Source organism: Canis lupus, chromosome 19 (genome assembly GCF_048164855.1).
Source record: "Canis lupus baileyi chromosome 19, mCanLup2.hap1, whole genome shotgun sequence".
NCBI lineage: Eukaryota > Metazoa > Chordata > Mammalia > Carnivora > Canidae > Canis > Canis lupus.
This window is the reverse complement of record NC_132856.1, coordinates 37,185,808-37,206,841: the sequence shown is the minus strand read 5'-3', so window position 1 is coordinate 37,206,841 and position 21,034 is coordinate 37,185,808. Positions and strand designations below refer to the sequence as shown.

At 40.1% G+C, this 21,034-nt stretch overlaps 1 protein-coding gene across 10 annotated transcripts in view; it reads left to right on the top strand.

Moving 5' to 3' along the window:
• The window catches only part of CACNA2D3 (calcium voltage-gated channel auxiliary subunit alpha2delta 3), a 945,543-nt gene that overhangs the window by 430,163 nt on the left and 494,346 nt on the right, over positions 1 to 21,034 (top strand). For all 10 annotated transcript variants that reach the window (XR_012011921.1, XM_072785849.1, XM_072785848.1 and 7 more), the window contains one exon: positions 12,925 to 13,087. Coding sequence is in view for 9 of the 10 variants with exons in the window: in XM_072785849.1 (XP_072641950.1) it covers positions 12,925 to 13,087 (163 nt within the window). In the remaining variant the exon portion in view is untranslated. The remainder of the gene's footprint in view (positions 1 to 12,924; positions 13,088 to 21,034) is intronic.

Genomic DNA, 21,034 nt, shown 5'->3' with positions numbered 1-21,034 from the left:
ACAGTGAGTAAACACAGTTCCTGCAATTGCAGAACTAGTCTCATGGGGTGGGGGCTGCTTTAATAAAACATTGCATGAGGACTTGTAAACTTGTAAAGCGCCCCCCCCCCCACTTCCTCCCCCCAGTAAATGCTGAGGATGCCTACTGGATCAGTTGTATTTGAGGACTACTGTGTATGACACCTCTCACCCCGGATATTCAAAGTGTACATAGTCTACTCTCAGAATGGGTTAAAGGCCCTGAGAAGCCCCAAAATGAAGAAATCCCCTTGCCCTTCTTTAAACCCCAGCTCTTTCTGCGTTTCCCAAACTTTGCTTACCATGGCATACATTAAAAAAATATTCCTTATGAATAAGCCAATGGAGTGGCTTTCTGTTGCGCAGGTCATAATTTGGAAATGCTGCTTTGGAGCACTGCTGAGAAGTGATGCAACACCCAGTTGTGTGCAAAGTGAGCCCCTGGAATGCCTTGAGGAATATATGTCACTTTTATTCCGATTTGCTTTTTTATTGTTTTTATTATTATTTTATTATTTTTGTAGTTTGATAATGTGCATGTTAGAGTAATAGTTGGTAGGTAGTACACATGTGTTATAAATAGAGTGGGGAATGCAACTCAGACTTTTTTGAAAAAGACTTTTTTTAGAGCAGGTTTAAGTTTATGATAAGATTGAGAGGAAGGTACAGAGATTTCCCACACATTCCTGTACATGCACAATCTCCCCTGTTATCAACATCTCCTACCAGGAATGAATGGTACATTTTACCCAGGATGAACCTGCATTGACATCTAATCACCCAAAGTCTATAGTTTACCTTAGGGTTCACTCTTGATGTCTTACATTCTTGGGGTTTGGACAAATGTATAATGATATGTATTTATCATTAAAATATCATACAGACTATTTTCAGTGTCCTAAAAAACCTCCATGCTCTGCTTATTCATCCCCTTTGCCCCTATCCTTGGCAACCACTTATCTTTTTACCGCCTTCAGAGTTTTGACTTTTCCAGAATGTCATATGGTTGGAATTACACAGTACTTAGCCTTCTCAGATTGGCTCCTTTCACTTTGTAATATGCACTTAGGTTCCCCCTTGTCTTCTCATGGCTTGATAGCTCATTTCTCTTTAGTGCTAAATAATATTCTATTGTCTGGACATATCACAATTTAATTGTTAACCTACTGAAGGATATTTTGGTTGTTTCCAAGTTTTGACAAGTATAAATAAAGCTGCTATAAACATTCATGTGCAGATTTTTATGTGGACAGAAATTTTTATTTCTTTTGGGTCAATACCAAGGAGCATGTTTGCTGGATCATATGGGAAGCCAATGTTTAGCTTTGTTAAAAGAAAAAAAACAAAACACCAAACTGTTTTCCACAGTCACTGCAGCATTTTGCATTCCCACCAGTAATGTAAGAGAGTGCCTGCTGCTCCACATCCTTGTCAGCATTTGGTGTTGTCAGAGCTCTGGATTTTAGCTACTCTACTAGGCATGTAGTGGTATTTTGTTGTTTTCTTTTGCATGTCCCCGATGACATATGAAGTAGAACGTCTTTCCACATGCTTTCTTGCCATCTGTATATATATCCTATGTGGAGGTGTCTGCTAAGGTCTTTAGCTCATTTTTAACCCAGTTGTTAGTTTTCTTATTATTAAGAGTTTTTTATATATTTTGGATAACAGTCCTTTGTCACATGTGACTTTTGCAAATATTTCTTCCCAGTCTGGCCGGTCTTCTCCTTCTTTTGACTTTGTCTTTCACAGAGCAGAAGCTTTTAATTTTAATGAGGTCCAGTTTATGAATTACTTTTTCCATGGATCATGTCTTTGATGTTGTATCTAAAAAAAGCATCACCAGAGCCAGGGTCATCTACGTTTTCTCCTGTGTTATCTTCTAGGAGTTTTGTAGCTTTGTGTTTATATTTAGGTCTCTGATCCATTTTGAGTTAATTTTTGTCAAGGGTATAAGATCTGTGTATAGATTTTTTTTTTTTTTGGATGTGGATATCCAGTTGTTCCTGCACTATTTGTTGAAGAGACTATCTTTGCTTTGTCAAAGATCAGTTGACTGTATTTATGTAGATCTATTTCTGGGCTCTCTATTCTGTCCTATTGATCTGTTTGTTCTTTTGCCAATACTCTGCTGTTTTGATTATTGTCATTTTATGGAAAGCCTTGAAGTCGGGTAGCTTCATTCCTCCAACTTAATTCTTGTTCAATTTTATGCTCCAGAATTTTAGCAAGAGAAGTGCTTGATTTATTTCAGCCAGAAATTTTTTATTTTGAAAATCTTATTTTTGTTTATTTATTATAGAAAATTTTATTTTTTCTTTGGAAAATCTCAGAACACCCGACTGCAGGGGTTGGCATACTACAGCCCGCAGGCCAAATCTATTTTGTATTTTTGTAAAGTTTTGGTAAATAAAGTTTGAATGGAGCACAACCAGGCCCATTCTTTTACGTATTGTCTGTGGCTGCCGTCTGTCATGTTACAACAGCAGAATGGAGGAGTTGTGGTAAAGAATCCATAGCTCACAAAGCCTAAAATATTTACCATCTGACCCTTTATGGAAAAAAGTATGCCTACACCTACCCTGCCTTATTAAATCACTTTTAAACACTTACTCATTGTGGCTTGGTGCCATGCTAGGTTGTGGGCAATAACACACCTCCATTTGCCCCTAGTGTATTTTGCCACGTTTTGTCCCCTGGTTTAGTGTCCTTCATACCCCACCACACTTAGTAGGCTATCAGATTTACTCACAAAAGAATTAATGTACTCTGACCCCACGGGTGACAGAGATTCAGAAATACTGAGAGGGAGTAAATATATCTTTTCCTTGATCATATAGACAAAGCCACTGAACCCCATAATTATAGCAATGAAGTCCAAGGACCAAGCAATGATTCTTCTTGTTTGCACTGAGTCAGCCTTTTCAAAATCAATACAGAATGGACAAATGGATTTGGGGAGGAGGCACCAAACTCTCAGTGAATGATGAGCATTATTGAACAGAATCCTGCCTGTGTTTTTCATCCTTCCTTCATTTGCATTCTGGTCCGTGAGGATTATTCAATTAAATGGCAATTTAGAAGCTGCCTCCAGAGAGCCCGTATGTGAACCATGATTGTACTGGCCTTCGCCAAGCTGGATGAGGCTTTGTGCGTTAATTTAGCATTCAGTTATAATGAAACAATGGCATTGAAGGCTTGTGGGTTTTTTTTTTTTTTAAGATTTTATTTATTTATTTGAGAGAGAGCATGAGAAAGAGAGAGAGAGAGAGACATCACAAGCAGTAGGGAGGGTAGAGGGAGAAGCAGACTCCCCATTGAGCAGGGAGCCCAATATGGGAATTGATCCCAGGACCCTGAGATCATGAGCTGAAGGCAGATGCTCAACTGACTGAGCCACCCAATGGCCTGAAGGCTTACATTTTTAAGAGCATCATAGTATTATGTGAAGCACTTGGGTCTGTGGAAGGTTGAGACTTCCATTAACATGGAGCTGTGGGAGGAAACCCCACTGACATGTTTCCTTCAAAGCAGAGCTTTTGAGAAGAAGGGTGCTCTCCCTTGGTGTGGGCAGTTCATGGGCTGGTCAAAGTGTCTGTGCCTGGTAAGGTGTTCCCTTGGTTCATGTTTCAGCAGAAAGATGTGATTTCTTTTGTTTTGGAGTGTCATATCATAGTAAATTATGTTTTAAAAATTAGTTGTGGTTGGAATTTATTAAACTGAGTTTCATTTCTATAAAGTTTTGATTTCATAATTTAGAAAAGTTGAAGTTTTTGTGACTTAAATTTTTATGGATGTTTTGAGTTATGGGAGTTCTTTACATATTCTGGGGATAAGTCATTTGTTTGATGAATTGTTTTTCCTCAAGAATGATTTTTCAATTTTTAAAAATAAGAGTGAATTTAATTATCAAGATTTTTTAATTTTTTAAAGTCTAAATTATCAGTTTTTAAAATTTTAAGTGCTTTGTATATCCTGAGAAATCATTGCCCACCTGAAGGCTACAAAGATATTTATCATTTTTGGTTTGTAAGAAATATTACAGGTTTAGTTTTTACATTGAAGTCTGTCATCCATCTTGAGTTAATATGTGTGTTGTGAATTAGAGGAGAGGATGTTGTTTTCATTGGTTAGTCATTTGTTCTAGCACAATTTGTTGAAAATATTTTCCCCATTTAATTATGTAGGCACCTTTACTGAAACTCAGTTGACTGAGTGTATGGCTTTATTTCTGGACTCTCTGTGTTCCATTGATCTGTTTGTCTATTCTAATGCCAATACCACACTGTTTTGATTAATTACATAGTAATTAATAAAGTAAGACTTAAAATTGTGAAATGTAACTCCTTGGACTCTTCTTTTTTCAAAATTGTTTTTGATATTCTAGACCCCTTTCATTTATTTTTTTAAGATTTTGTTTATTTGTTAGAGAGAGAGAGAGAGAGAGAACAAGTTGGGGAGTGAGGAGGGAGAGAGGGAGAAGCAGACACCCTACTAAGCAGGGGGCCTGATGCTGTGCTTGATCCCAGTGCCCTGGGATCATGACCTGAGTTGAAGGCAAAGGCTCCACTGACTGCCATCCAGATGCCCCTGGATCCCTTTCATTTCTACATGAAGTTTATAATTAACCTGGCAGCTTCTAGAAAAAGCCCATTGAGATTTTGATTGGGATTTCATCAAATTTTTAGATCAATTTGGGAAGAATTAACATCTTAATACCACGTTCTCTAATCCTTAAATAAGGCATCTCTTTTCATCTATGTAAACCTTTTTAAATTTCTCACAGCAATACTTTGTAGGTTTTAGTAAACAGGTATTACACATAATTTTAAGAATTTATACCTAAGTTTTCAGGTTTTTTATACCATTCTAAATGTTACTATTCTTTCTATCTTAAATTCCAATTGTTCTTTGTTAGTATATTGAAATACAATTGATTTTTGCATGTTGATCTTATATCCTTTGACTTTGTAAACTCACTAGTTGTATATTATGTGGATTCCTTAGTATTTTCTCATAGACAATCAAGCTTTCTGCAAGTAAAGACAATTTTTTCCTCTATAGCATTCATTCATTCATTGATTTTTTTTAAAGATTTATTTATTTATTCATGAGAGACAGAGAAAGAGAGAGAGAGAGAGAGAGAGAGAAGCAGAGACACAGGCAGAGGGAGAAGCAGGCTTCATGCAGGGGAGGGAGGACTTGATCCCAGGACTCCAGGATCACGCCCTGGGCGGAAGGCAGGCGTCAAACTGCTGAGCCACCCAGGGATCCCCAGATTCATTGATTCATTAATCTTACTCCAATTGCTAGGACCACCAGTACAATATTACACAGAAATAGTAACCCACCCTTGCCTTGTTCCTGATCTTAGAGGAAAAATACTCAGTGTTTCATCATAAATATAATGTTAGCTATAGGTTTCTGTAAGGTACTCTTTATTAGATTGAGGACATTTTATGCTATGTCAAATGTCATACAAGTTTTTATGAACAGAAATTGAATTCTTTCAAGTGCTTTTTCTGCATTGATTTGGTCATGTGATTTTTGTTTCTTCTTTATTCTTTTAATGTGATGAACTGTGTTGATTGATTTTTCAAATAAACCAACCTTGAATTCCTGGGATATGTATAATTTAGTCATGATGTGTTATCCTTTTAATTATAGCTGGTTTTGATTCAATATTGCATTAGCATTTTTGCATCTAGGTTAACAAGAACTGTAGGTGTGTAATATATATCTTTAAATGTTCATGTCTGATTTGGTGTCAGAGTTATGCTGTCCTCATTAAATAAGTTGGGAAATAGTCTAATTTTCTGAGTTTATATAAGATACTTTCTATTTTTTCCTTACATATTTGATAGAACTCATCATTTAAGGCATCTCAACCTGGAACTGTTTGTTTTAGTTTGACTGGTAACTTTGAACTCAGGTTTGTGCTTTATATATATTTAGAGAGAGCCACTCATATTTTATATTTCTTCTTGTGTCCATTTTGGTAGTTTATGTTCTTCAAGGAATTGGAATTTAACTCAAGTTATCAAATATTAGCATCAAGTTGTTTGTAATATTTCTTTATCCTTTCATTATCTGCAGGATCTATAATATTGTTTCCTCTTTTATTCCTGATACTAGTATTTTGTACTTCCTTACATTTTTCTTCATCAATCTAGTTAGGGTTTTAAAATTTCATTAATCATTTTAAAGAACCAACTTTTGATATTATTGATTTTTTCCAGTTATTTTTTCTATTTTTATGGTTTCTGCTTTTATCTCTATTTCATTCCTTCTTTTAACATTGAGTTTCATTTCTTCTTTTTCTATCTTTCTACAAGAGTATCTTTGACTATTCATCTTAAAGTTTTCTTCTTTTCTATTATAAGCTTATAATCTGTAAATTTTCCTCTAAACTGTTTTAGCTGTATCTGGAAACTACTGATTTTTTTCATTATTATTCATTTCAAAATATTTTCCAAATTCCCATGTCATTTTCTTCCTTGACATATGTATTGTGAAGTAGTGTGCTGAATAATTTTTAATCTTTGGGGTTTTCCTAGATACCATCTTTTCTTAGATATCATTGATATTTTTCATATCATTATCATATATTGACTTCTAAAATTAGCCCATTGTTATCAGAGAACATACTATGTGGATTTCAGTCATTTTAAACCTATTGAGATTTGTTCGGTAGCCCAGTGTGTGATCTGGAAAAGAATGTGTATTCTGCAGTGCTGGGTGTAGAATTCTATAAATTCAAGAAGTCACAGTGGTAAATAATAATATGTCACATGACCATGCCCCAATAAATGTCCTTAGCACTTCATCTTTATCAAGCCTCCCTGTGGGAAGTGTTTTAAATGTATTGGCACAGTTTATCACTGGAAGAATTAGTGCATCTTATGCACCAGAAGATAACTGTTGGAAATCTGCATCTGGATTCCTGGGGACTTTGTCCTGTGGGATCTATTCTCTTGGCTCATTTTTCTGTATATCTTTTCACTGTAAGAAATCTTTTCAAAGAACTAACTTTGGTTTCATTCATTTTCTCTATTGATTTCCTGTTTTCAATTTCATTGACTTCTGCTCTGCAAATAAAAACTGAGTTTTATTTTTCTTCTGGTTATTTTGGTTTTAATTTGCTCTTCTGGTTATTTTGGATTTAATTTGCTCTTCTTTTTCTAGCTTTCTAAAGTATAAACTTAGATGATTAATTATTTTTTCTTTCTAATACATGTGTTCAATGTATAAATTTTCTTCTAAGCTTTGCTTTTGCTACATCTCACAAATTTAGTAAGTTGTATTTTAATTTTTTTTTAGCTTATAGTTTCTCAAGACTTCTTTTTTGGGGCAGCCCCAGTGGCTCAGTGGTTTAGCGCCACCTTCGGCCCAGGGTGGATCCTGGAGACCAGGGATCGAGTCCTATGTCAGGCTTCCTGCATGGAGCCTGCTTCTCCCTGTGCCTCTGTCCCTGCCTCTCTCTCTTTCTGTCTCTGTCTCTCATGAATAAATAAATAAAATCTTAAAAAAAAGACTTCTTTTTTGACCTATGTGTTCTTTAGAAGTATTCTTTGATCTCCAAATATTTTGGGATTTGTCTAGCTATCTTTCTGTTACTGGTGTTTAGTTTAATTCCAGTGTAATATAGAAGCAGACATTGTGTGATTCCTATTCTTTTAGATTTGTTAAGGTGTGCTCTGTGGCCCAGAATATGATCTATCTTGGTGATTGTTCCATGTGAGCTTAGGCAGAATGTATTGTCTATTGTTGTTGGATGAAGTATCCTATACATGTCAATTATATATCATCGATGGGGCTATTCAGTTTAACTATATTTTTACCAGTTTTCTGCTTGCTGGATTTGTCAATTGGTGATAGAGGGGTATTGAAGTATTCAACTATAATAGTGCATTCATTTACTTCTCCTTGTAGTTCTATCAGTTTGTACCTCACATATCTTAACACTATGTTGTTAGATGTATACATGCTAAGGATTTTATGTCTTCTTGGAGAAATCACCCCTTACCATATTGTAATGCCCATCCTTTTCCCTAGTAAATTTACTTGCTTTGAAGTCTGCTTTGTCTGAAATTAATGTGTCTACTCTGGCTTTCTTTTAATTAGTGTTAGCATGGTATATCCTTTTCTGTCTCTTTTCTTCTAATCTATCTGTTTTTTTCTATATATGGTGAATTTTTTGTAGGTAACATATAGTAGGGTCTTGTTTTTTTCATCTACTCTTAAAGTTTCTGCTTTTTAATTGCTGTATTAGGACCATTCACATTTAAAGTGATTATCAATATAGTTGAATTAATATTGCCATATTTGTACCTGTTTTCTGTTTGTTGATCTTGTCTGGCTCTTTTTCTTCCTGTCTTCTATTTTTTTTTGCCTTCCCCATATTTAATTGAGCATCTTATATGAATTAATTTTTTCTTCTTTCTTGGTATATGAATTATGCTTCCTTTGAATATTATTTTAGTGGTTGTTTCATAGTTTGCAATATACATTTACAACTAATTCAAACCCACTTTCAAATAACCCTGTACCACTTCATGGTACAGGTAGCTTGGTACTACAGGTACCATGGTACATGGTACTACAGGTAGCTTTTAACAGAGTATTCCCAGTTCCTTGCTCTTTTTCCTATAACACTGATATAATTCATTTCACTTATCTGTAACCTATATCATACAACAATTTATTTCTATTATTATTTTGAATGAACTTATCTGTTGGTCAGTTAAGAATAAGAAAACAACTTCTTATCACTGATTTCTGCTCTAATCTTTATTAATTCTCTTTTCCTGCTGGATTTAGGCTTTATTTGGTGTTCTTTTTCCAGCTCTTTTGGTGTAAGGTTAGACTGTGTATTTGAGACTTTTCATGTTTCTTTAGAAAGGCCTGTATTGTTATATACTTTCCTCTTAGGACTGCTTTTGTTGCATCCCAAAGATTTTGAACAGTTGTGTTTTCATTTTCATTTGTGTCCATGAATTTTTTTGAATTCTTCTTTAATATCCTGGTTGACCCATTCATTATTTAGTAGTATGCTCTTTAACCTCCATATATTTGTGTTCCTTCCATATTTTCTCTTTTGACTGATTTCAAATTTTAAAGCATTGTGGTCTGAAAATATGTATGGTATAATCTCAATCATTTTATACTGGCTGAGACCTGATTTGTGACCTAGTATGAGATCTATTCTGGAGAATGTTCCATGTACACAAGAAGAATGTGTATGCTGTTGCTTTAGGATGAAATGCTTTAACTATATCTGTTAAGTCCATCTGGTCCAATGTGTCACTCAAAGCCCTTATTTCCTTGTTGATCTCCTGCTTTGATGATAATTGCTGTGAATGAGATGTTGAAGTCCCCTACTACTATTGTATTATTATCAATTGTTTCTTTAATTTTGTTATTAATTGGTTTATATATTTGGCTGCTACCAAGTTAGGGGCATAAATATTTGTAATTGTTAGATCTTCATGTTGGATTGACCCTTTTGTTACAATATAGTGTCTTTCTTCATCTCTTATTATAGTCTTTGTTTTAAAATCTAGTTTGTCTGATAAAAGGATTGCTACTCTAGCTTTTTTTTTTTTATATCCATTAGCATGATAAATGGCCCTCCATGTGTTCACTCTCAATCTGGAGGTATCTTTGCGTCTAAAATGAGTCTTTTGTAGACAGCATATCAGTGGATCTTGTTTTGTTTTGTTTTGTCTAATCTAATATGCTATGTCTTTTGATTGGAGCAATTAATCCATTTACATTCACTGTGATTATTGAAAGATATGAATTTAGTGCCATTGTATTACCTGTAAAGTCACTGTTTCTGTATATTGTTTCTGTTCCTTTCTGTTCTTTCCTTACTTTTGGGCTTTCCACTCAAAGGATCTACTTTAATATTTCTTACAGGACTGGTTTAGTATTCACAAATTCCTTTAGTTTTTATTTGTCCTAGAAACTATTTATCTCTCCCTATTCTGAATGACCAGTCAACAAACCTAAAAGGCAAACTGTGGAGTGGGAGAAGATATTTTCAAGTGTCTTATCAGGTAAAGGGCTAATATCCAAAAACTATAAAGAACTTTTAAAATTCAACTCACAAAAAACAAAAAATCCAGTCAAGAAATGGACAGAAGACATGAACATACATTTCTCCAAAGAATGCATATTAATGGCCAACAGATACATGAAAAAATGCTCAACATCACTTGGTACCAGGGAAATACAAATCAAAACCACAATGAGATACCACCTCACACTAGTCAGAATGACTAAAATTTTTTTTTTTTTTTATGATAGAGAGAGAGAGAGAGAGAGAGAGGCAGAGACACAGGCAGAGGGAGAAGCAGGCTCCATGCACCAGGAGCCCGATGTGGGATTCGATCCTGGGTCTCCAGGCTCGCGCCCTGGGCCAAAGGCAGGCGCTAAAACCGCTGCGCCACCCAGGGATCCCCAGAATGACTAAAATTAACAACTCAGGAAACAACAGATGTTAGCAAGGATGTGGATACAGGAGAATGCTCTTACACCATTTGTAGGAATGCAAGCTGGTGGAGCCACTCTGGAATGGAGGTTCATCAAAAAGTTAAAAATAGAGCTACCCTATGACCCAGCAATTGCACTAAGGTATTTATCCGAAGGATAAAAACATATTAATTTGAAGGGGCACATAGACCCCAATGTTTATAGCAGTAATGTCCACAATAGCCAAAATATGGATAGAGCCCATATGTCCTTTGACAGATGAATGGATAAAGAAGTGGTATATATACATACAATGGAATATTATGTGGCCATCAAAAATAATGAGATATTGCCACTTGCAATGATATGGATGGAACTAGAGGGAATTATGCTGAGCAAAATAAATCAGTCAGAAAGATGAATACCATATGATTTCACTCATATGTGGAATTTAAGAAACAAAACAGATGAACATAGGGAAAGGGAAGGAAAAATAAAGGAAGATAAAAATTGAGAGGGAGGCAAACCATGAGAGATGTTGAACTCTAGGAAATAAACTCAGGGTTGCTGGAGGGAAGGTGAGGGGGAAGGGATAATTGGGTGATGGGCATTAAGGAGGGCACTTGATATAATGAGTGCTGGGTGTTATATACAACTGATGAATCACTAATTCTACCTCTGAAACTAATAAAGAATAAGAAAATGAATATTTTATTTTACTTCATTTATTCCTGCTCTAACAGTCTTCTTTATGTAAATCAGATTTTTCTGATCTATATCATTTTCTTTATTCTTAAAGAGCTTTTTACCATTTCTTGCAAGGCAGGTCTATTCCCTCAAAATTTCTTAAAATTTTGTTTTGTTTGAAAAGGTCTTTATTTCTCTTTCACTTTTGAAAGACAGTTTTGCTAGATATAGAATTCTAGGTTGGTGGGCCTTTTCTCTGAATACTTAGTATTTAGTATTTTACTTCACTCTCTTCTTGCTGACATGGTATCTGAAGAGAAATGTGGCATAATCCTTATCCTTGTTCTTCTCTATGTAAGATTTTTTTCCCCCTCTCTGGCTTTTTCAAGATTTTTTTTTGGTCTTCTTTTTTTTTTTCCTTCGGTTTGAATATATTATTCCTAGGCATACATTTCTTTATATTCCTTTGCTTGGTGGTCTCTGAGCTTCTTGGATCTATGGTATGGTGTCTGTCATTAATTTTGGAAAATTCTTAGCCATTATTACTTCAAATATTCCTTCTGTTCCTTTATCTATTTTTTCTCCTAATGTTAATCCCATCACATATATGTTATACTTTTTGTAATTGCACAGTTCTTGAATGTTCCTTTCCCTTTACTTTTCAGATTGGAAAGTGTCTTTTAACATATCTTCAAGATCACTCATTACCTACTTGGCTGTGTCCAGTCTGCTAATGAGCTATTGAAGGCAATCTTCATTTCTGTTACAGTATTTTTGATTTCTTGAATTTCCTTTGGATTTTCTTTAGAATATTCATCTCTCTGCTTATATTATCCATCTGTTCTTACCTATTTTCTACTTTTCCTATTAGTTCCTTTAGTATATTAATCATAGTTGTTTTAAATTCTCAGTCTACTAATTCCAACTGTACCTGCCATCTTGGAATACTGCTCAGTAGAAAAGAGCATAAACTCTGAAAGTAGACTGCCTGTGTTTGACTTCTGGCTCTGCTCATCAGCTGTGTAATCTTTAACAGATATATCAGTTCTTTCTACCTCAATTTCTTTGTTGATGAAATGAGAATACTCATGAAACCTACTTGATAGAATTGTTAGAAGAATTCAGTGAGTTAACACATGAAAAGCACTAAGGGGGCACCTGGGTAGCTCAGTCATTTAAGCATATGACTCTTGATTTTGGCTCAGGTCATGATCTCAGGATTGTGAAATCAAGCCTCAAGTCAGGCTCCATGCTCAGTATGCCTAAGATTCTTTCTCTCCCTCTCCCTCTACCCTTCCCCCTCCACTAATGAATAAATAAATAAATACAAAAGAAAAGAACTTAGAATAATGTCTAGCACAAAGTAAGCATTCTGTGTATGTTAGATGATGATGACAGTGACAGTGACTAGGATGGTGATGAGACAGCCATTTGTGTCATGTGCCAGCACCCTCCCATCATTGCCTGTCCTATCTCCTCTGCCTGGGGTGCTTCCCCCAGGGCCCCACACAGCCTATTCCTCCTGTCCTTCAGTCTCCGCATGAGTGTCACCATAGCACCAAGACCATCCCTGAGCACCATATGTAAACACAGCCCTTTTGCTGCTGCTGACACCCTTACCTGGCTTTGCTATTTTTCTGTAGCAAGTATGGCTATGAGTATAGATTTACTTGTTATTTTTTTTTTTACTTCCAGTCTCCTTCAACTAAGCCACAAGTAATGCTTTTTAACCTTTTCTTGCAGTATGAATACTTCAATGCTGTGCTGATAAATGAAAGGGACAAAGATGGTAATTTTTTGGAGCTGGGGAAAGAATTCATCTTAGCCCCAAATGACCATTTTAATAATTTGCCTGTGAACATCAGTCTGAGTGATGTCCAAGTGCCCACGAACATGTACAACAAAGGTAAGACTCACTGCTGCTGCTCCTGTTGGAGGGTGGGGAACAGAGGGTATGGGGGACAGCACCTGATGGTTTGGGGTATTGTATTTTTTGAAAAATACGATTGCAAGCTGGGTGTGTCAGCATCCACTGGATAGGTAAGGTGTGCTTGTTCTGCCTAGGGATGGCTTGCTGTTTCCATAGCTGGTGTTTGCATCAAGCAATCTAACATGCAATCCAGGAGCCAGCAAACCTTTTCTGTCAAGGGCAAGATAGTAACTAACTTAGGCTTTGAGGGTCATAGAGTCTCTGTTACCATGACTAGGCTCTGCTGTGCTGGCACAAAAGTGTCCATAGACACTACATCTATCAGCAGATGGGGCACAGTGCCACTAAATTTTTTTTAATAATAAATTTATTTTTTATTGGTGTTCAATTTGCCAACATACAAAATAACACCCAGTGCTCATCCCGTCAAGTGCCCCCCTCAGTGCCCGTCACCCATTCACCCCCACCCCCCGCCCTCCTCCCCTTCCACCACCCCCAGTTCGTTTCCCAGAGTTAGGAGTCTTTATGTTCTGTCTCCCTTTCTGATATTTCCTACCCATTTCTTCTCCCTTCCCTTTTATTCCCTTTCACTATTATTTATATTCCCCAAATAAATGAGAACATATAATGTTTGTCCTTCTCCGATTGACTTACTTCACTCAGCATAATACCCTCCAGTTCCATCCACGTTGAAGCAAATGGTGGGTATTTGTCATTTCTAACGGCTGAGTAATATTCCATTGTATACATAAACCACATCTTCTTTATCCATTCATCTTTCGATGGACACCGAGGCTCCTTCCACAGTTTGGCTATTGTAGACATTGCTGCTAGAAACATCGGGGTGCAGGTGTCCCGGCGTTTCATTGCATCTGTATCTTTGGGGTAAATCCCCAACAGTGCAATTGCTGGGTCGTAGGGCAGGTCTATTTTTAACTCTTTGAGGAACCTCCACAGAGTTTTCCAGAGTGGCTGCACCATTTCACATTCCCACCAACAGTGCAAGAGGGTTCCCTTTTCTCCGCATCCTCTCCAACACTTGTGGTCTCCTGCCTTGTTAATTTCCCCCATTCTCACTGGTGTGAGGTGGTATCTCATTGTGGTTTTGATTTGTATTTCCCTGATGGCCAGTGATGCAGAGCATTTTCTTATGTGCTTGTTGGCCATGTCTATGTCTTCCTCTGTGAGATTTCTGTTCATGTCTTTTGCCCATTTCATGATTGGATTGTTTGTTTCTTTGGTGTTGAGTTGAATAAGTTCTTTATAGATCTTGGAAACTAGCCCTTTATCTGATATGTCATTTGCAAATATCTTCTCCCATTCTGTAGGTTGTCTTTTAGTTTTGTTGACTGTATCCTTTGCTGTGCAAAAGCTTCTTATCTTGATGAAGTCCCAATAGTTCATTTTTGCTTTTGTTTCTTTTGCCTTCATGGATGTATCTTACAAGAAGTTGCTGTGGCCGAGTTCAAAAAGGGTGTTGCCTATGTTCTCCTCTAGGATTTTGATCGAATCTTGTCTCACATTTAGATCTTTCATCCATTTATTTACAAGAACAGATGGCTAAGTTTGACCTGCAAGCTGTAGTTTACTGACCTCTGGTATAGTCTTTCTCTCTTCCCTCCCATTCCTTATAATGCTCTTATGGGTTTGGGAGCCCCTAGGGTTGCAACAGAATCAGTTGTGGTCTTTTCTTAGAGTACAAAGCCAGATGGATCTTAATGGGGCCCCCTGTGTTCAGGCTTGATGTAGAAGCCACTCAAATTCAGCCTTCACGTAGACTCTGGAGTTCTTTCCCCAAAATTCTCATCTGCCCATGTAAGTTGGAATTATAATGGTCAGGGATGGGCTCTGGCCTCAGACTGGCTCTGGTTGGTCCTGCATTCCATCTCTCTGGCTGCACCCTTTGGCATGCCACCTTGTCTCTTTAGACTTTAGTTTCTACATGTCTAGATGTGGATAATAATTGTGTCCACATTATTGGGGTGGGTGTGAGAGCTAAACCTCACAAGATGATGTTAACAATGCGTTTGAGTTAAGGATGTTCCTCCCTCATCCTCACCATCAGTGGGTAGGAGTTTGCTCTGCCTCATTAGATCTGGGAGACTCGTAAACAAAGAGCCATCGTCCCTGAAAAATAAATCAGAATGCCATGGCATCTTCAAAATAAAATGCTGTTCCATTGTCTGCCATCAAGGTTTCAGAAACATTGGGGCTGGTTTCTTTCACCCACCCAGTTTCAGCATCACATCAACTACAGTGGTCCAGAGAAGGGCTCTGGGTTTGAGTCCTATTCTTCCCCTGGCTGGCTTCATGATCCTAAGAAGGTAGCTTTGTTGCCACAAGTGTCGGTTTCCCTTTCTGTCAAATAGGGATAAGGATATTACCTCCTCCCGGGGTTACTGTGAGGTTCTGGAGTGATGTGTGCACAGCCTTAGCAACAAGGGTTGCTCACAGAAAGTGCTCAGTATATCTGAGCCACCATTGTTATTATTGGAAAATACCGTGAATATAAATTGTATTTCTCTCTCTCTCTCTCTCTCTCTCTCTCTCTCTCTCAGTGATGCCAATCTGAACTGTCCCTAGTGGGCTCTGCACTAGACTGTATCCTGTGACCTAATCTTCACTTTGGACTCTTCCTTAGGGCAGATCCCCTAGAACCCAAGCCTTAGAGAACTGAGATCAACCTCATCCAGGAGAGTTTGCCCTAATCCTCCAGGGTGATTGATCCTGTCGGCTGAGGAAGGAAGCCCCCTTCTGTGCAGTGTGGCTGGAAGGAAGCCATCCTCTCAGCATTAAATACATTCTCAACTGAAGATGAAAAATTAACAAGATTTTACAGAGCAGTTTCAGACATAAAGCAATTCAGAACGATCTTTTAAAATATGGCAGCTGCTTCAAGGTTGCTCGAGCCATTAGCACCATTATAGAGATTTAATTGCACCTTGAGCTTTAAAGGCATAATTGTACCTTTCGATGGCAGCAACACATTAGGGACCAGCTCTGCCATTGATCACATAGGCTGCGGAATCATGGCTACGAGGCTCGCTAGGCAGTATCCTAATAGATTGCTTGAGCCCGTGGAGGTAGGTAATAATATTTGAAGTCAATTTCAACAGCCCTTGTGGGGCCTGCCTACCACCCCTGCCCAGACTTGGTGGTCCCTCAGCGAGGCTGTGGGGTCATGGACCAAGGTCAGCCAGGCGCTATGTCTTGTTTCTGCCAAGCAGTGAGTAGCTGCCCAAGGGAGAGAGGAGGAGACTTCAGGAAAATTCCTGCCTCCATTCCACCTAATTCAAACCAGCCTCAAACAGTCTTTTTTTCCTTTTCAAGCTGCAGAAATGTATTTCATGTTAAGAGGGCCCGCCAACTCAGATCTAGTTATTGATGACATGTACTCGGAACACGTGCTTGGAGCTCGGTCGTTGGCTGGCTGTGACATTCTTAGGTTAGAAATCTTGCCCCAACAGAGGAAACTAATACAGGATGTGCTTTCTGGGCGGCTTGGACATAGCAGAGCGGGTCCATGGCAGAGAGGTTTGATATTTTCTTAGGAGCTGCTGTGCACTGTGCTCCTGGGCGTAGCTTCTGGTCACAGCTGAATGTAACTGGGAAAATCTACCTGTTTTCTGCAATCTGCTTTTCACCTCCTTGGCTGGGCCTTGCAACCAGGTTATTCAACTAGGTCAGCATCTGCTTGTGCCTGAGGTGCCTTTCTCGTAAGCCCTACAAGAGACTGGAGTCTCAGAGTTCATGACACGTGGGAAAGCAGTCCAACTAACCATGGGAATTCAAAGAGCCATACTGCAGTTTTTAGAAATGTGTCTTAGGGTTCTCATGGTGCCCAATGTAGCAACTTCTTCAGGAAACCTCTTTAAGAGATGTTGCCGAATGACTGCCCTGGTATCCCTAGCCTGTGCATCTTTTGTGATGTGACGTTGGTTTATTTCTTTGTTCCAGCATTGCTGTATTCCAGAAGTCCACTGCATATTTTATTTTTCCTTTTCCACTTGGAGCTTTCTGAGGGCAGGGCACCCTGCTGCTTCAGCCTGGTGCTCCACTTTGCCCCAAGCACCATGCTCTTCACTTACTGGGTTTTCCAGAGATGGGGGATGAGCTGGAGGATACCAGTGTCCTTGCCTCTTAGACTGTGAGAAGTCTACCCTACCTGGCTGTTCTCGTGGTGTTTGCAAGCAACAAAAAACATATCCTGGCTGATTTAAATGGAAAAGAAACTCTATGAAAGTACATTGGGTGGCTCACAGACTCTCCAAGAAAGCTTGAGAATAAGGCTTGGAAAATGGTGGAGAAGAAGGGCAGCCAGAGGCCAGTGCCACTCCCAGAGCCAGCCTGGAGAGGGTCCTGCACCATGACTTTCCCCGCTGGTGCCTCTGCAACTGCATAAAATGCCTGTGCCTCATTTTCCCCAAATGTGCTTTGGAAATGATAATCCCTGTGGCCTGACTCAGGGGGTTGCAGAGTGGATTAAGCTTTTAGAAGGAAGCCTGGCGTACAGTGACTGCCCAGTACGCGAACTTGGGCAAGTTTCTCTTCCCCGCTGATCCTCAGCATCCTTAGCTATAAAATGAGTGTAATACCAGTGCCAGCCTTATGGGATTGCAGTGAGCACTGTAAGAATAATGCCCATGTGGGCTGGGGAACAGTGGCTAGCCCACTGATGTTGGCTCCTGTCATCTGCTGGAGGGAAAGAGAAGACCCATATCACGGAGTTGGGGTCAGATAATGAGGGGAGGCTGGTATTTGACATAGGCCATCACACCCTGTTATTGTTACGGCCATATGACTTTGTTCAGTTCTCAGGGGCAGTTATGGTTAAGACAGGAGGGACTTGAAGTAGAAGCAGGATTAGAACCAGGCATTTTCACTGTGTCCTCTCTGCACTGCGTGCCACCTCAGTGCCTGGGCTGGTAGACTGAGAGCAATTGTTCTCAAGCACTTGAAGCCCAAGACCTGGAAATAGACAGGGATTTGGATTGTAAGCCTCTGCTTCTATCTTCTCTTATAGCTACTGAAGAGCAGAAATGCATGTTCTGTGATTCTGTATTGTTTGGGGCTTTTAGATTCTAATCTGGGGGTCTTCCCCCTACTTCCTGTCCCTCTTGGCTCCCCTACTTCCCCCTTCCTCATCACTATGAAGTAAAGGTGCTACTCCTGACACAGAAGAAAGTCAGGTGATAATAGCAGGATAGAAAAGGTGCTGGGTTACAAAGATGCCTACAGATAATAGTAAACACAAATGACTCTGTAATTTGGGTGGGGGTTAGTGGGGAGGAAAAGAAGCCTGTAGCTTCTGAGTAATTTTAGACCAAGCAGAAGAGAGGAGAGGTCGTAGCTTCTTTTTCAGCAGTTATAGGCTGGATTAAGAAAAACATGAATTTTAGAAATTAGTTGGTTTAAACTTTTTCATCATTTTACCACTTTGGCCTTGTTTTCTTCCCTCTTCAGCCACAGGAGAGTGGTTTGGCAGTGTTCTTGCCTCTGTTTTTCAGATGAAGAAACTAAAGATCAGAGTAGAGGGGCACCTGGGTGGCTCAGTCAGGTCATGATCTCAGGGTCCTGGGATCGAGCCTTGGGGAATCCACTTCTCCCTCCCCCCCTACCCCCCGCTCATGCTCTTTCTTGCTCTCATGGTCTTTCTCAAATAAATAAATAAATAAATAAATAAATAAATAAATAAATAAAATCTTAAAAAAAAATAAAGATCAGAATAGAACAATGACTTACTCTAGGTCATACAGGTAGGAAGGCTCATACCAGGGTAGACCTCAATTTTCTGATGAGTCCAGCTTACTCTGCTGCCTCTCTGGATATGAGCATTGAGAGAAGAAGGACCTGGTCCCTCAACCCCTGTGCCTGGGCCTCAGTTACTTCCTGGACACCTTGGGATATAAGAATATTTTTGTTCAGGCTGAGAACATCAGCCCTAGGCCCATCTGAAGCTCTGATTCTCTCTGGGCACTGCCAGAGCACAAGGCCGCCACTGTAGTGGGACCCAAGAACTTGCTCCAGAGGCTAGTCTCTGGCCAGCCTTCATTTCTTTTTCCTCCATGACATGCAGCCTAATAATTTCAATGACCTGAGGTTTCTGCATGACCTGGGGGAGCTGCTGACTCATGCACCTTCTGCATCTCAGCCCTGCAAACATTTTTGATTCAAGAAATACAAAGTCTCCATATGTTGGCTTAGGACAGAAAGGGGGAGATAGCAGGGAGAGGTGGACTGCCTGGAAGAGGTGGGAGGAGGTTGAATTGGAGGACATGACCTAGGCCACCCCTTCCTCTTCTTAACTTCCTCAGCAGAGTGGGCTGCAAAGGTCTCCCATGTGTGCGGGGTGGGGGGGATGGTCAAGGGGTGGGCATAGCCCCTGAAAATGAAACCAGGCCTAGGGAAAGGGTGAACCATAACTACCACTGTAGAGCCCAAGGATTCAGCCTGTCTGCTACAATCTAATAGGTTTTTCTAAAAAGCCCGGGGAAGGGCAGAGGTCTGGTGAGGTGGACTTGAGTCCCCTGCATAGAAACAGAGTATGTGTGCTACTGTAAGGGATGGTCAAGATTGCTGGGTTTGGGTTTGTCAGATGTCTCAAACTATTTTTCACATGTTAGGTTGGATAAATCGTAAAACGGACTTTGCCAAGCACTTTTCCCCTTAATTACAAATATATATTTTAAGGGAAATTTAATCCATATGTTTCTGATTTGTTTACACGGAAATCATTAAAACGTTGTTTTCCAAGAGCCATTTGATGTGCAAGAAGGCTCATGAACCTTTTAAGGAACTGTGTTAAAAGTGACATCACCAAGACAGTGACATAGGTTTTCCCTGACTTTGCTCCCTCTCATGAGAACCACTAACCTGTATTTAAGAAAAAGGTACCAGTGAGAGTAACCTGGAAGTGGAGGTGAGGGGGAAGCACCTCTTGCACCACAGAGACCAAGACAGCATTGGGGGTAAGAGAAGCAGCTACATGGTGACACCCCCCCAGCCCTGCCAGTGCAGCACCACATCAGGAGGTGCCCGCCCCCCTCACCTGGAGCCTCTGCTTCCTCTAGCCAGAAAAGAGAGCCCAGGGTGGCAACCGGCCTTCCAAGCATTGTGGGGCACTTTGTGGGAGCCCCTCCTCTGACTTCACACCGCTGGGATTGCCGGCAACTCTTTGGGGCCCAGCCCCTAGGAATCTGACTGTGATGAAGAAGGGGCAGGGGCTTGCAAGGACCAGCACTGGGTCTTGGCAGACTGAGTTCATGCCTAGCAACCCCAACCAGCAGCTTTGCTCCTCTGCAGAACCACCTGGATGGGTGCACTGTGACCTGAGAACTTGGTGTGGTGCAGCTTTGCCCACACTCAGGGTGCTGAGTCACAGCCCCACCTGCTGCGGAGGGTGCCTCCTGGCCCCATGTGACCAGACGGCTGGCCCCAGCTCCTGGAAGCTGGGCTCAAGAGACAGGATGGTGGAGCTGCTCCCCGCAGGGCAAAGCCAGGACTGGGTGTGCAGGCCCCCCAGGCTGTGCACAGGCAAGAAGACTGATTCATAGCTAAGGCTGAGGGCAGCTCCCGGCCCCTCCTACCCTGAGAGCCTGTTTGGGAAGGTGAGAGTAGTCTGGATGGTCCCCACCACCTCCCGCCCAGGCGAGGGGCTGAGACCTAGCCCCCACCCAGCTGCAGGCCCAGCTGACCAGGGGGCTGTTCACAGCTCCTGGAAGCCCTGTGGCCCAGTGGCACTCGAGCCCAGACAAGGGCCGGCAGAGCAAAGCCAGTGGCCCTGATCAGCAGGGGACTGGGGCTGCAGGTAGGCTGGACTCACGACAACAGAGAGCTTGACTGGTTGCAGAGCTGCTTCTCCCACTGCGTTCTGGCAGGGAATCTGCTTTGTAGCTGCGACCATTGCTGGTGACAGTCTCCAGC